Source organism: Thalassophryne amazonica, chromosome 1 (genome assembly GCF_902500255.1).
Source record: "Thalassophryne amazonica chromosome 1, fThaAma1.1, whole genome shotgun sequence".
Classification (NCBI taxonomy): domain Eukaryota; kingdom Metazoa; phylum Chordata; class Actinopteri; order Batrachoidiformes; family Batrachoididae; genus Thalassophryne; species Thalassophryne amazonica.
The window spans coordinates 123,983,025-123,998,925 of NC_047103.1; the positions used below are offsets into that span (position 1 = coordinate 123,983,025).

General features: G+C 42.8%; 1 protein-coding gene and 1 long non-coding RNA gene across 2 annotated transcripts in view; one reads left to right on the forward strand and one right to left on the reverse strand.

Annotated features, from left to right (window-relative positions):
• Positions 1 to 15,901, reverse strand: part of creb3l1 (cAMP responsive element binding protein 3-like 1) — a 252,888-nt gene that overhangs the window by 82,297 nt on the left and 154,690 nt on the right. The window contains 3 exon segments of the mRNA XM_034174091.1: positions 4,867 to 5,060; positions 12,466 to 12,550; positions 12,642 to 12,793. Coding sequence (XP_034029982.1) covers positions 4,867 to 5,060; positions 12,466 to 12,550; positions 12,642 to 12,793 — 431 coding nt within the window.
• LOC117513863 lies at positions 1,079 to 7,320 on the forward strand. Its single transcript, XR_004561737.1, has 3 exons — positions 1,079 to 1,090; positions 5,612 to 5,617; positions 7,178 to 7,320. It is a non-coding gene; the product is annotated as an uncharacterized LOC117513863 (long non-coding RNA).

The following is a 15,901-nucleotide window of genomic DNA, read 5'->3' on the forward strand; positions in this document are numbered from 1 at the left end:
GGACTATGATGTTTTGCAGATGGTACTGTGATCTGTAGTGAGAGTAGAGTGCAGGTTGAGTCTAGTCTAGGTGGAGATATGCTCTGGAGAAAAGGGGAATGAAAGTCAGTAGGAGCAAGACTGAGTACATGTCTGTGAATGAGAGGGAGTCCAGTGGAATAGTGTGGTTACAAGGAGTAGAAGTGGTGAAGTAGATGAGTTTAAATACTTGGGGTCAACTTTCCAAAGTAATGGAGATTGTGGTAGAGAGGTGAAGAAGAGAGTGCAGACAGGGTGGAGTGGGTGGAGAAACGTGGCAGGACTGATTTGTGACTGAAGAATATCAGCAAGAATGAAGGGGAAATTTTACAGACAGTACTGAGACCAGCCATGTGTACAGCTTAGAGACAGTGGCACTTACAAAAAGACAGGTGGCAGAGCTGAACATGTTGCTATTCTCTTTGGGAGTGATGAGAAATGGACAGGAATAAGAATGAACATATCAGAGGGACAGCTCAGGTGGGACAATTTGAAGACAAAGTCAGAGAGGTGAGATTGAGATGGTTTGTACATGTACAGAGGAAGGACCCAGGGTATATAGAGAAGAATGCTGAGGATGGAGCCACCAGGCAGGAGGAGAAGAGGGAGGCCAAAGATGAGGTTTATGGATGTGGTTAGGGAGGACATGCAGGCGGTTGGTGTGACAGAGGAAGATACAGAGGACAGGGTGAGATGGAAATGATTGATCTGCTATGGTGACCTCTAACGGGAACAGCCGAAGAAGAAAAAGAAGAAATACTGGAGCACTAGCTGGATGGTCTATTATTACAATCAATGCAATGGAGACACGCACATCCAAAACACGTAAAAGGCGTGCAGGACCAAAAAAACATCACAGAGAAAAACCAAATGATCCGCACAGCCACAGTGGTCCCAGACAAAAAAAAAAAAAAATGTTATTTAACAGAAGATAAGAGTAACATTTCGGACAGGATGCCTGATGTCTGCTGAAGGACGTCCTGCCCGAAACGTTACTCTTATTTTCTGTTACCCCTTAACCCCTTATATAGCTGTATATAAAAAAATGTTTTGTGTGTTTTTTTGCTTTTAAGTAGATGGTAAATATGTTGAGATTATTAATTTCACTTTTGCACAAAAACTAGATAGTAATATTGGGTATTCTAGTAATGACTTTATGTTATAATGTTATAATAATAATGATGGTATGTTGCAAATTTGCGACAACAGGCATACAGGTCAATTTGGTAAGTTGCATATTTGAGTCAGAGATTGTAGCATATATGCGACGATGGGCGTTAAGGGGTTAAATAATTTTTTTTTTTTGTCTGGGAGCGCTGTGGCTGTGTGGATCATTTGGTTTTTCGCTATTATTACAATCAACCACACAGCGTTAAAAACTACACTTGATAAGATTGCGCCACCTCTATTAAAATCACGTCTTACCAAAGCACAGTCGCCTTGGTTCAGTGGTTACTTGTGTGATCTCAGGCAGAAGGCTAGAGGTTTAGAATGGAAATGGTGAGCTCCAAATTAGAGGTGTTCCACCTTGCGTGGCGTGATGCTATTTTAGATTATAAGCATGCACTATTGGCTACCACGCAGGCCTAATATTCTGATTTGATCAATAAAAACAAGCATAACTCGAAGTTCTTGTTTGACACGGTGGCAATACTCATTCACGGACAGCCACCTGGTTGTCACTCTCCCTTTTCAGCACAGGATGTCTTGGATTATTTCGAAAATGAAAATAGATATTAGGGTGAGCATATCCCAGCATGCCTTGGTCCAGTCACTACACCCTGCTATTGAGGTGGGTGCTACCACTGAGATGTTACCTCGATTTACAGAATTTGATAGTATCTCACTAGGCGCGCTGATGAAACTCGTGAAGTCTACAAAAAGCACAGCCTACTTATTTGATCCTATACCAACAAAACTGTTTCAGGACCTGTGGCCCATTCATGGGCTGACTGTGGTGGAAATTGTTAATCTCTCACTAATTCTGGATCTGTTCCTAGTGTTTCAAATCTGCAGTGATTAAACCATGACTTAAGAAATCTAATCTTGACCCTGGTGTATTGAAAAATTATAGGCCGATATCAAATCTATAATTCTGCTCTAAAATTCTGGAAAAAGTGGTTTCATGGCAGCTCATAGACCACCTTACTGAGAATAATCTTTTTGAGCCATTGCAGTCTGCTTCTAGAATACATTACTCCACAGAGACAGTGCCTGCTTACTAAAGTAGTGAATGATTTTCTGCTTGCAATGGACTCGGACACCACTACGGTTTTGGTGCTATTAGATCTTAGTGCTGCGTTTGATACAGTGGATCATCATATTTTACTCGATAGGCTGGAGAATCATTTTGGGACTACTGGGAGTGCCTTTGCATGGTGGACATCACACTTGTCCAGTCATTCTCACTGTGTCGTACAATAAAGCCCTGGTTCCACCAAATAATGAAGGATGAATAATGAGCCACGCAGCTTTTTTTTTTTTTTTTTTTTTTGCTATGAGAGGGTTTATTCAACAATTGTGAGAGAATGGTGACTGAGTGGCTCTGAGAGGCATTATCTTCAGTTAACGAGGCTCATCTCTGCGCGTGGTGCTAATTTCAAGATGTTCAAAATTTAGCAACAACAGCGTGGGGCAGTTTGTCGAGGTTTTGGAGGCATGTGCGTGGTGCTTACAAGGCTGGTAAAAGCCCATTATCCCAGCACCTGGCAGCTAAGCAGGACCTAAGAGGCTATTTTTGGAGCAGCTGCCCTCTTGTTCACTCAATTCCACACAATTATGTGCGCTGGAGGCTGTATATAAAATAATTATTTTGTTGCAGATAAATCATTTTCAAACCTTGGATGCTGAAAACACCTATAAAATACCTATATATATATAATTAAAGCAGCCACCTCATTGTGTATGCAGAATGGCAGCGCGTGCGCAAAAGAGCGATTTTGAAGACATAAACGGACGAACACAAAGTTAAAATTGGGAACACGGTGTGAAAATTACTGTGTTTAAAGCCGCAAACAAAATCAAGCCAGTGAGCCGCAGATGGAGCTGGTCTGGTGCATTACAAGTAGACAGCAGCCTGGCACGTGGCGCACACCCCAGGTGTACATCTATTTTGGACTGCATTTAAAAAATGTGACATCTTTAAATGCTGCTGTGAATTGAAAACACACACTTTAAAGGGACAAAGTGTGGGGGGCTGGAGGTTTGGCCAAACCCAACATGCTCCAACGCCGTATTATCATGGTGCTACATGGATCATATAGAGGCACCTTAGTAGTGGATATGTGATGGTTTAAAATGTGGATCATTCTTCAAATAATCGCTGACACACCCATGCGTGGCTCATTATTCATGGTTTATTATTTGGTGGGACCCAGGTTTAACACTACCTCTAACCTTAGTGGGGTTCCACAGGGATCCGTCCACGGCCCCCTGCTTTTCTCCCTTTATTTAGCACACCTTGGGCATATTCTGCGGTGTTTTGGGATTGCCTTTCATTGCTATGCTGATGATACTCAATTGTACATGCAAAACGTGTAAAATCATCCCTGCCTCAAACGCCTCGTACACCTGTTGCTACAACTATTTGCACGCACCAGCGTCTGATAGACAAAGTGTGCTCTGTGCAAGCTCAGCGAACCCTCTCACGGCAGGTGTCGGCCAAATTCCAGGTGACAAGCATGAACATCTAACACCGCTTGCATGGCACTTTGACAATGTGTGGCCATTCGCAGCATTAACACGACAACAGTCTGCAGACAATCATTCTCATGCTGGCAGTAAAATTTGTGCCCCACGAGTGTGGCTTTGGTGTGTGCGCTAAACTGACAGAAGGTGTGGCCACCGACAGAAGCAGCTGTGGAGATCTGTGGATCTGGACATTGCAGCTGGACAACATGTACTGTGTTTGGACAGACATGAACTAACAACTGCCCACTGTGATGCACGTGTGTCTGCTTCCTGCCCTTACATGGACATAATTAAAAACATATTGCTGTGGCAACAGGCTGCAGTGAGCAAGCACACTCACGCTGCAGCCCACTGACAGGCTGCCCCCAGGTTTAAACGGACCATCAGATCAGAACACGCAGCGGGCGATCTGACTGTCATGTGACCTACGTGAGCTCTGTTCCACATGACGCGGTGTCTGTGCTGTGACGCGCCGTCCACGAGACACGCGGATGGGGCGACTGGATGCACCAGACCAATAGATGTGGACATGATCAGAGCACACTCCTTCTCGTTCATGTCATTTCATGACTGTATGTCAGTGACCATGGGTCATCTACAGAGGAACAGACGGATCATACTTGTATTGATCACGTGATAAATGCGGTGTTTTTATATGGTGTGTGATTTAAATTTTTTTTTGTAATACTTCCATGTCCTTCCTGATATGAGCCAGGTTCCCGCAGCTTTCAAAGGACAACTCGATAGCTCAGTGGTGAAGCAATCAGAACTTTTGGAAGGTGCGGGTATGAGTCCTGCTAGTGGTATGTTTTTGTTTATCGTTTTCCACATAAGCAGCGCGATGTGGTCCCACAGGTACCAGCTGGTTTTTATTTTTTATTTATTCCACATAAGCGGCGTGATGTGGTGCACCTCACACTGTGTTCCTGCTCGAAAGACACCATCGTGTGCACAATCTCTCATGCCTGCTCATCGGCACGATGTTTCGTGGTGCACTAATTCGAAAAGTCATCATAGGTCATCACAGCCCCTATATGAGACAAAACTGACCATAATTTTAAATTAATTTATTTTTAAATCTCACCAAACATAATAATACTTTTATGACCAAAGTGGCACCTGCTAAGTGATGAGGAGAGTTGGAGTTCTGTTACTCACATGAGGTGCGGTGAGGAGAGGTGAAGAGGAGATGGCTGAGGAGAAGGAAGAGGAGCAGCCGCGACCTCCAGACTTCTGTTGTGGTTGAGGAGAGGAGGGCGGCAGAGGGAGGTGGGGGGAAGACGGGGGGAGGGACCCATCACTGTCGCCATGGTTACTACTTGGAGGGGTGGGGGGGAGATGGACATTATCTTCTAAAAAGAGGAAAGTATTGAATTAATGTTCATACCTTCAACAACAGAAGGCTTTGACAACTGATTTAAAAAAACTGCACTCTTTTATAATGTGAAACAAGCTTCATCACACCATATTATGTCAACTATGATTTAAATGAACAGTAAAGAGGGGGTGGACTACAAACTTATAGACTGCGGTTCGATTACACTGGTCTACAGCCAAAATGCTTCTGAAATAAAGATAGTCAAACTTTACTAATTTTGGGCCACAGAGAATGAAAATATTGTTTGAAATTGTTGATTGGCTGAAGTTTTAAACTACAAATATTCATCACGAAATGCCCCACGCGCAGTATTATTTTCCATGCATAGTGCAGTAATATGTACCTGTATGGGTGGGTATTTGGTTGAAGCCTTATGTGTTTGATGTAAACTGTGATATACAATGAAAAAAATTGGAGAATGGCATAATATTTATTTAGAGGATGTGACAAAGAGTGACCATAAAAAGTCAGTCACGGTCGCCAGCCTTCAAAACAAATGGAACCACTGGTGACCTTGAAACGGAGGTCAAGGTCACTGGCCTTCAAACCCATGCAAAGTACTCCTCCAAGGCATGTACCCACCAAGTATGAAGTTTCTATGAGCAAAAGGTGCCGAGCTACATTGTGGCAAAGGAGTTGACAGTTGTGACCATTGGTGACCTTGAAAAGTAGGTCAAGGTCACTGGCCTTCAAACCCATGCAAAGTGCTCCTCCAAGGCATGTACCCACCAAATATAAAGTTTCTGCGAGCAATATGTGCCAGGCTACTTTGCGGCAAAGGATTTGACAGTTGTGACCATTGTTGACCTTGAAAAGTAGGTCAAGGTCACTGACCTTTGAACCCATGCGAAGCACTCCTCCAAGGCATGTACCCACCAAATATGACGTTTCTGCGAGCAATAGGTGCCGAGCTACATTGCGGCAAACGAATTGCGGCCGGACGGACAGAGACGGACAGATGGACAACCCGGATGCTATATGTGCCGCATGGGGCATAAGAAGCTGCATGATAAATTTCACAGTAGTCCGTCATACGTTGGTGCTACAAATGGAGAAGTAATAATATGAAATTCGATGCATAGAAAAGCATGACATTCATATCTCAACAACTTATTCATAAAAGACAATGTTCAAAGAAGAATTTTCAGTATGAATAGCTTTTAATTACACAGACTGAGCACTGCTGATGCACATATTTGTTCTGAGAGTGCTGAAGGAGAAGTGTATAGAAGGAGTTGCATTGTTTGTGGACTTAAAGAAAGCTTATGATAAAGTGCCAAGAGAAAAGGTGTGGTATTGTATGAGGAAGTCTGGTATGGTAGAGAAATATATAAGGGAGGTGCAGAATATGTGCAAGGACAGTCACCACACTGAGTCTGGTGTGCTTGAAGATCCTTGCTATAATTAAAATTCCTGACAAAGATATTACATAAATTAATTATTTTGTAGCGGATGACGCATTTGCTCTTGGAAATTGGCTGATGAAACCATCTCTCATCGCTACCGGAATCACAAAGGAATTATCTGCCACTGCAGTTTTTCTTGTTTGCTTCATGAGGTGGAGAACAGATTTGGAATTGTCTCAAAAGGTAATTATTTATAATATTTATATTGTAATGGATTGGTAAAATAGTTGCATTTTCATTCCTTCTTATGAGTTAAATAACGTATCCGTAAAATTCTGTTTATTATAGATGTAACATCTCGTCATCGTTCAGATGTGCTGCGCTGCACTGCGTCAATGAGACGCACTGACTCACAGTGTTTTCGAATAGACTGCGCAATGTTCACGTCTAGCTCAAAAAATTAATGTGTGCCAGACAGAGATTTTGAACATTTCAAAATTTTCTTTGCACACTTGCATGCAGCGGCGCACAGCTCGTGCAGTTTGGAACAGTTTACAATGAGTTTACTCCCTGGCACGCCATATGTGGGGATCAAATTTGTGCAAGTGTCAAGGTACATTTATTTAGAAGAACCACCTTTAAATGACTGATATTGTGATTGCCATATTAAAAAAATATTCAATTCAACCCACTGCCCAATCACCTCTTACCTTTATATGTGCCATAAAGATAATCAAAGTCAAAGTCAAAGTGTACTTTATTGTCAAAAATCTATGTAACAGGGTTAGCACAGAAGATTGAAATTGCGTTTGATCAGTCTCCAATGTGCAGTTAAACTAAACATATAGATAAGACATTGACAATAAACACACACACACACACACACACACACACACACACACACACACACACACACACACACACACACACACACAGTGCAGTAAAAACTAATACTGATACATGAATTTGCATTTCTCTCTCTGACACATTTCACTCACAACCACACACACACGTGCAGTAAAAAAGGCCGACATACTGATATAGACATGTACAATAAATAGACACAGACACAAAATCACACAGCAGCAGAAATACAATCAGTGGACATACAGGTTACGTGCAGTAGTGTAGATGTAGTATGTAAGGTGCGAAGAGTAAAGTGCAAGTGACATGGTGAAATGAAGTGTTCATGGAATGTTCTTCAGTGTCTTTGAAATGTTCATGTAGTTTTCTTCAGTGTGTTGATGAGTCTGATGGCTTGTGGAAAGAAGCTGTTTCCCAGTCTGCTTGTGCGGCACCGCATGCTGCGGTAGCGCTTCCCTGATGGTAGTAGGGAGAACAGTTTGTGTGCTGGGTGAGTGGGGTCTTTGATGATGTTCATTGCTCTCTTGGAACAGTGTGAAGAGTACAGGTCCTGAATGGCTGGTAGGGGTGATTTGATGATCTTTTCTGCAGTCCTCACCACCCTCTGTAGTGCCTTCTTGTCTGCAGCTAAACAGCTGCCGTGCCAGATAGAGAGGCTGCTGGTCGGGATGCTCTCAATGGCACCCCTGTAGAAGGTGGTGAGTGCAGATGTGGGGAGGTCAGCTCTTCTCATCCTCCGCAGGAAGTGGAGTCATGTCTGTGCTTTTTTGACCAAGGAGGTGGTGTTTGTGGTCCATGTGAGGTCATCTGTGATGTGCACTCCGAGGAACTTTGTGCTTTTCACAGACTCCACAGCACTGCCATTGATGATGAGTGGGATGTGTGTTGGTTGTTCTTTCCTGAAGTCCACAGTTATTTCTTTTGTTTTGTTGACGTTGAGTAGCAGGTTGTTCCTCTCACACCAGTTGATGAGTTGGTGTATCTCCTCTCTGTATGTTGAGTCGTCGTCGTCTCTGATGAGCCCACTACTGTTGTGTCATCGGCGAATTTGATGATGTGATTCGTTGCAAATCTGGCACAGCAATCATGGGTCATCAGTGTGAACAGCAGAGGAGATAGCACACATCCTTGCAGCACCCCGGTGTTTATGATGGTGGTCGCTGAGGAGTTGTTGCCGACTCTGACTGTCTGCGGTCTGTTTGTGAGGAAGTCCAGCAGCCGGTTGCACAGTGAAGTGTTGATGCCTACCGCACTCAACTTGTCTACCAGATGTTGGGGGATGACAGTGTTGAACGCGGAACTGAAGTCGATAAACAGCATCCGTGCTTGACTGTTTATGGTTTCCAGATGAGCCAGGCAGAGGTGGAGTGCTGTTGCTATGGCGTCATCAGTGGAGCGCTTGGGGCGGTAGGCAAATTGATATGGGTCCAGAGTAGTGGGGAGGGTGGATGTTATGTAAGCCTTTACCAGTCTTTCAAAGCACTTCATCATGATGGGAGTGAGTGCTATGGGTCTGTAATCATTTAGTGATGATGCTGGTGACTTCTTTGGTAGTGGTACAATGGTGGTAGCTTTGAAGCTTCCTGGTATGTTGAGTTGGTTCAGAGAGATGTTGTAAATGTCTGTGAGGATGTCAGTGAGTGAGTCTGCACAGTCTCTGAGCACACGCCCGGGTATGTTGTCTGGACCTGCAGCTTTTCTGGGGTTCACCTTGAGTAGGGTCATCCTCACGTCCGCTGGGTCCAGTTGAAGTGTTATGTTGTCTGGTCTGACGGGGGCTTTTGTAGGTGTTGCTGTGTTATTTTCTTCAAACCAGCTGAAGAAGGTGTTAAGTGAGCTGAGGAAGTCTGTGTTGTCCTCACACGGTGGGGGGGCTGGCTTGTAGTCTGTGACTGACTGGATGCCTTGCCACAGGCATCTTGGGTCTTTTGTGTCTGTGAAGTGGGAGTCGATTTTCTGTCCATAGGCACGCTTGGCTGCTCTCACGCCCCGGTGCAGGTTGGCCCTGGCTGACTTGAGGGCCTCCTTGTCCCCAGACTTGAAAGCAGTGTTGCGTGCTCTCAGGAGGTCACGTACCTCCCTGGTGAACCAGGGTTTTTCGTTTGCTCTTACTGTAATGTCCTTGGTGACGGTTACATCTTCCATGCATTTTGTTATGTATCCAATTACTGAGTCTGTGTATTCGGTGAGGTTGACGTGCTGGTTGGTGGTGGCCACCTCCCTGAAAACAGACCAATCTGTGCTTTCAAAACAGTCCTGTAGAGTTGCTGTGGCTCCCTCTGGCCAGGCCCTGATCTGCTTCACAACTGGTTTGCTCCTCGTCAACAGAGGTCTGTAGGCTGGAATTAGCATAACAGAGAGATGGTCTGATGATCCCAGGTGGGGGTGTGGAACTGTTCTGAAAGCCTGTCTGATGTTTGTGTAGACCTGGTCGAGTGTGTTCTGGACCCCTTGTTGCAACGTTCACATGCTTGTGATAGTGTGGCAGTACTGTTTTTAAGTTGCCCTGATTAAAATCGCCAGCGATTATGCAGACCGAGTCCGGGTGTGTGTTTTGTAGTGTACTCACAGACTGGTACAGAATGGAAAGCGCTTTCTTTGTGTTTGCGCTGGGTGGAATGTAAACAGTTGTGATGTTGACGGTGTTGAATTCCCTTGGCAGGTAGAACAGGTGGCAGTTGAGGGTTAAAAACTCAATGTTTTCTGAGCAGTGGCTTGTGATAACTGCAGCCTTTGTGCACCAGTTGTTATTGATGTAAATGCACACACCACCTCCCCGAGATTTACCCGTGCTGGCGTGGTTTCTGTCCGCTCGGAATATTGTTAGCCCTTCCAGTTGAATGGCGCTGTCCGGAATGGTGTTGTGAAGCCACGTCTCGGTGAGGATGATCATGTTGCAGTCTCTCACATTTCTTTGTGTTGTTAAATCCAGCTTGAGGTAGTCCATTTTATTTTCCAGTGAGCGAACGTTGGATAAGAGGACAGATGGTAGTGCAGTTCTGTGAGGGTTTCTTTTCAGTCTGTTGGGGATACCAGCTCAACAACCTCGCTTGCTAGTTCAAGCACACCTCCGCCGGCGCATGCTAAGTCTCCCCTGCTGCTTCAGCTGCTTCCAGTTTTGGCTGGTGTGGGAGGAGGAGCCCGCTGTCTTGGAGGCCCCATTGTCTCGCTGGGGTATAAGTCCTAGTCCGAGAAGAGTTTCTCGATCCATGACTAGGTTAACTCCTGAAATAATATATTTCAGGAGTTAATAATAATACTAATAATAATAATAATAATAATAATGATGATAATATTTCTATCGGTGTTGTTATTTGGTAGAAACTTGGTTGAACAGATATGAAGGTAAATTCGATTCTGAATATTGATAAATATAGACTGACAGACTGTGTGACAGCACAGTTATCTGGACACCTCTTGCACGTGGTGGGAGCAAAGGCTCTGATTCAGTGGAAGAACTGAAGAAGTATGGACACCTCAGTTAAATTTAGTCCTTTTGACGGCAAAGCTGGCATGACAGCGCTGTCACCCATGTGGTTCTGTGGGCCTGCATCATTACAAGTCACATGGGTCCCACGGGGGCTTGGGAGGTGGTCCACATACAGGGCTTGGACCTGTGTATACATTATTTTTATTATTATTATATCTAACAGGAGGTCAGTGAACAGCAGAGCAATGCAGCATTAAACAGCCAAACTTTGTCTGCTTCAGGCAAAGTGAGCAGGCAGAGCTTTCATTGAAGATGGCAGACCAGTAACAGTTCCTGACAAATTTCTCGGGGGGATGGCTGCAATGATGGATAAGGTAAACCATTCACTAATTAACATACTCGTATAGCTAACTAGGCAATCTGTTACATCATACTGTGCAGTTTAGTCATGTAGTAAACTTGCCATTGTTTGGTCACCTCATGTAGCATCACCACCAGTAACCAGTACCAGATAGCAACAAAACACAATGATTTCCCTTAAGACGAGTGGACAGTAGGGCTGCAAAATGAAGCGCATTGCAACTGTAATCATGATGTCCGACTGTGTAATATAATCATCAAAAATCGCAGACTGTACTGAGTGCGATGCTGTAGTCTGTGCACTGTGTGCGTGCTACCATTAAAATACCGACTTGTCCCCACAACTGCTTTGGATGCTGTAGACTTTTATACATGTTTAGTGTAGAATGATGAACACATCACTGCGGAGGTTACTGCCTTTTCAACACACCTTCATGTCCTCCTGGTCTCTGCATGAGAGTCAAACACCTGCTTTTTGACTTTTATCAAGGACTGACACTGGTATAAAGTCATTTTCATGTTGAGACAAGAGTTGAGAGTGATAAAATTTAAATGTGAGATAAAGTTTAAAATGCGCTGAAACAGCAAACAGTTGGATAGTTAAAGCTCGTTGTCGCCTAAACGGTCATTAAACAGTCACATATTTGTTAAACGTACTGGCCTATGAAATGCAGTTTTGTTTGATTCAAACAAAAACAACAAACAAACAAAAAGCTCTCAAGCTTTGCAGGACTATATAGAAGGATTTCCTGAATAATCAAATCAACTGCTACTTTTACAGTTCTCAGTGCCTCACATTTTTCCACACAATGCAACTTGTGATTTGAGGTTTTTGTTTTCTCTCTTTGTTGTCAGTGAACACCACAGGGCTTGAAAAAAATTCTAGGGAAAACAGTGAAGTGCATCTGTAAGAGCTTCGTCCCAGCCCGAGAAATGCTCCTTTCAAGTTCTATTAATCAAAAGGTTTATTTGAGCCATGAGGTTTGAAATGGTTCAGTTTATGTCCAACAGAAATAGTTTCCTAAGATTAGAAGTGACTGCACTCATTGGAAGCATTCCACGGCTTTGGAGTAAGGTCTAACATAAAAGGCAAGTTGAAGAGTATAAAAATGTTGCTGCTACACAGATGCAGAGGTTTAACTTAAAAAAAAAAACTGTTTAAACAGTGGTTCTGAAATTAATTGCTATGTACACACAAACAGCAGGGATTATTAGCATTCCTTAATTTAGGTGGTTTGTAGTTAAACACTACTGAATAGTTTATTCATAGTTTGAATTTGCATTCGTTTCTGTGACTGCAAAATTTCAGATTCTTCAAGTAGTGGCTCCTAAATGTTTGTGCTGATCATCACTTAATTCCACATTTACTATATGTGTACCATTGGGCAGGTTGAGGTACTGTCCAATTTCTTTGGGTTCATCCTTTATATTGGCTACAGGTTTCACGTCATCTTGACTGCACTCCTGTAGACACAAGAAAAAACAAATAACAGTGATACAAATAACGTTACTGGAAGAGATTTTCTGCTGTTGAAGAGGCACACTGGATGCCAACCTTATGTTTCCATGATGATCTGTGTGGAGGGGGAGGGTTTAATATAATTGGCGGACCAGCCAGAAGCTGTGGATCTAACCTTTGACCCACATCAGGTTCTTCTTGTTTCACCAAGATGGCTGAGAGGTCCTGACTGAAATTCCACTCAAACTCTGAGGAAGAACAGAAAGAATGAGTTTAGTAATGCATGTGTTTCACATACAGAAAATGAGAAAGATCTTTTAAAAATCTGAAACACCTGTGTAGTCTGTTAGTGACTCCACAAGCTGTTCATCTCTCTCTCGCTCTCTCATTCAGTGGAAACATTCCACAGGTGGTAAAGTATTGAGTCTGTAGCTCACACACAACTGACAGAGGAGGGCGGCGGTTATGTGACCACCCATTACAGTTTGTCGATGTGTACATGATATCTCAATAATAGAGGAACAGATTTTGATGACGTTCTGTAGAGGTGGACCCAGTGGTGGGCACAGACATCCAAAAAATTAACTTCGGTAACAGATAATCAGATAACTGAAAAGTTATCTTTGATAAAGATAAACCGATAAACCACCCAAAAATGTATCGGAAGTTACAGATAACCGATAACCGATAAATTCCAGTATTGTCTCTGGTACATTTGCAACTACTAACAAGCCGAATTTGAGTTTCAACACCACGATCGCTTTTGGAAGCGTCAAAAGCGACTACAGACCCAAAAAATGAGCCCGCACGTCTATGTTTGAACATCCTGCCCCCTGCTGGAAGCTCTTGTTTACTGCACGGCTTCCAGCAGAGAAGCACCCTGAGAGCAGCCACAAAACCAACTCTCTACCAATCACAACGCTCCAGTCAAGCGGAGGTCGTGGAAAATAAAGTCACGCTGACTTATGGTTTTGAGTTATAAATAACATTAATACCGACAGAATAACTCCATTAATGTCAATTCTGTCATTTGTACAAAGTTAAAATATAACATACAGTAGTGTTCAGAATAATAATAGTGCTATGTGACTAAAAAGATGAATCCAGGTTTTGAGTATATTTCTTACTGTTACATGGGAAACAAGGTAGTCTGTGTGTACCTGTATGTGTGCATATAACTTTAAGAACAATGTTTCTCAATGTTCAATTGCAAGGAATTTAGGGATTCCATCATCTACAGTCATCCATTTCAAAATGTGCAAATATTTGCACAAAAACATTAAAGTTTATCAGTTTGAACATTAAATATCTTGTCTTTATGGTGTATTCAATTGAATATAGTTTGAGAAGAAGACTTACAAATCATTGAATTCTGTTTTTATTTACATTTTACACAATGTCCCAACTTCATTGGAATTGGGGTTTCTGTGTGTATATATATATATATATATATATATATATTACACACACACACACACACACACACACACACACACACACACACACACACACACACACACACACACACACACACACACACACAGACAGTAGTGTTCAGAATAATAGTAGTACTATGTGACTAAAAAGATTAATCCAAGTTTTGAGTATATTTCTTATTGTTGCATGGGAAACAAGGTACCAGTAGATTCAGTAAATTCTCACAAATCCAACAAGACCAAGCATTCATGATATGTACACTCTTAAGGCTATGAAATTGGGCTATTAGTAAAAAAAAAAAAAAAAAGAGTAGAAAAGGGGGTGTTCACAATAATAGTAGTGTGGCATTCAGTCAGTGAGTTCGTCAATTTTGTGGAACAAACAGGTGTGAATCAGGTGTCCCCCATGTAAGGATGAAGCCAGCACCTGTTGAACATGCTTTTCTCTTTGAAAGCCTGAGGAAAATGGGACGTTCAAGACATTGCTCAGAAGAACAGCGTAGTTTGATTAAAAAGTTGACTGGAGAGGGGAAAACTTATATGCAGATGCAAAAAATTATAGGCTGTTCATCTACAATGATCTCCAATGCTTTAAAATGGACAAAAACAAAAAAAACAAAAAAAAAACAGATGCGTGGAAGAAAATAGAAAACAACCATAAAAATGGATAGAAGAATAACCAGAATGGCAAAGGCTCACCCACTGATCAGCTCCAGGATGATCAAAGACAGTCTGGAGTTACTTGTAAGTGCTGTGACAGTTAGAAGATGCCTGTGTGAAGCTAATTTATTTGCAAAAATCCCCCGCAAAGTCCCTCTGTAAATAATAATAAAAGACGTGCAGAAGCAGTTACAATTTGCCAAAGAACACATCAACTGGCCTAAAGAGAAATGGAGGAATATTTTGTGGACTGATGAGAGTAAAATTGTTCTTTTTGGGTCCAAGGGCCGTAGACAGTTTGTGAGATGACCCCCAAACTCTGAATTCAAGCCACAGTTCACAGTGAAGCAGGGTGGCGCAAGCATCATGATATGGGCATGTTTCTCCTACTATGGCGTTGGTCCTATATATCGCATACCAGGTATCATGGATCAGTTTATGTCAAAATACTTGAAAAGGTCATGTTGCCTTATGCTGAAGAGGACATGCCCTTGAAATGGGTGTTTCAACAAGACAATGACCCCAAGCACACTAGTAAATGAGCAAAATCCTGGTTTCAAACCAACAAAATTAATGCCTCGCAGATGTGAAGAAATCATGAAAAACTGTGGTTATACAACTACACTCAACAAAAATATAAACGCAACACTTTTGGTTTTGCTCCCATTTTGTATGAGATGAACTCAAAGATCTAAAACTTTTTCCACATACACAATATCACCATTTCTCTAAAATATTGTTCACAAACCAGTCTAAATGTGTGAAAGTGAGCACTTCTCCTTTGCTGAGATAATCCATCCCACCTCACAGGTGTGCCATACCAAGATGCTGATTAGACACCATGATTAGTGCACAGGTGTGCCTTAGACTGCCCACAATAAAAGGCCACTCTGAAAGGTGCAGTTTTATCACACAGCACAATGCCACAGATGTCGCGAGATTTGAGGGAGCGTGCAATTGGCATGCTGACAGCAGGAATGTCAACCAGAGCTGTTGCTCGTGTATTGAATGTTCATGTCTCTACCATAAGCCGTCTCCAAAGTCGTTTCAGAGAATATGGCAGCACATCCAACCAGCCTCACAACCGCAGACCACGTGTAACCACACCAGCCCAGGACCTCCACATCCAGCATGTTCACCTCCAAGATCATCTGAGACCAGCCATTCGGACAGCTGCTGAAACAATCGGTTTGCATAACCAAAGAATTTCTGCACAAACTGTCAGAAACCGTCTCAGGGAAGCTCATCTGCATGCTAGTC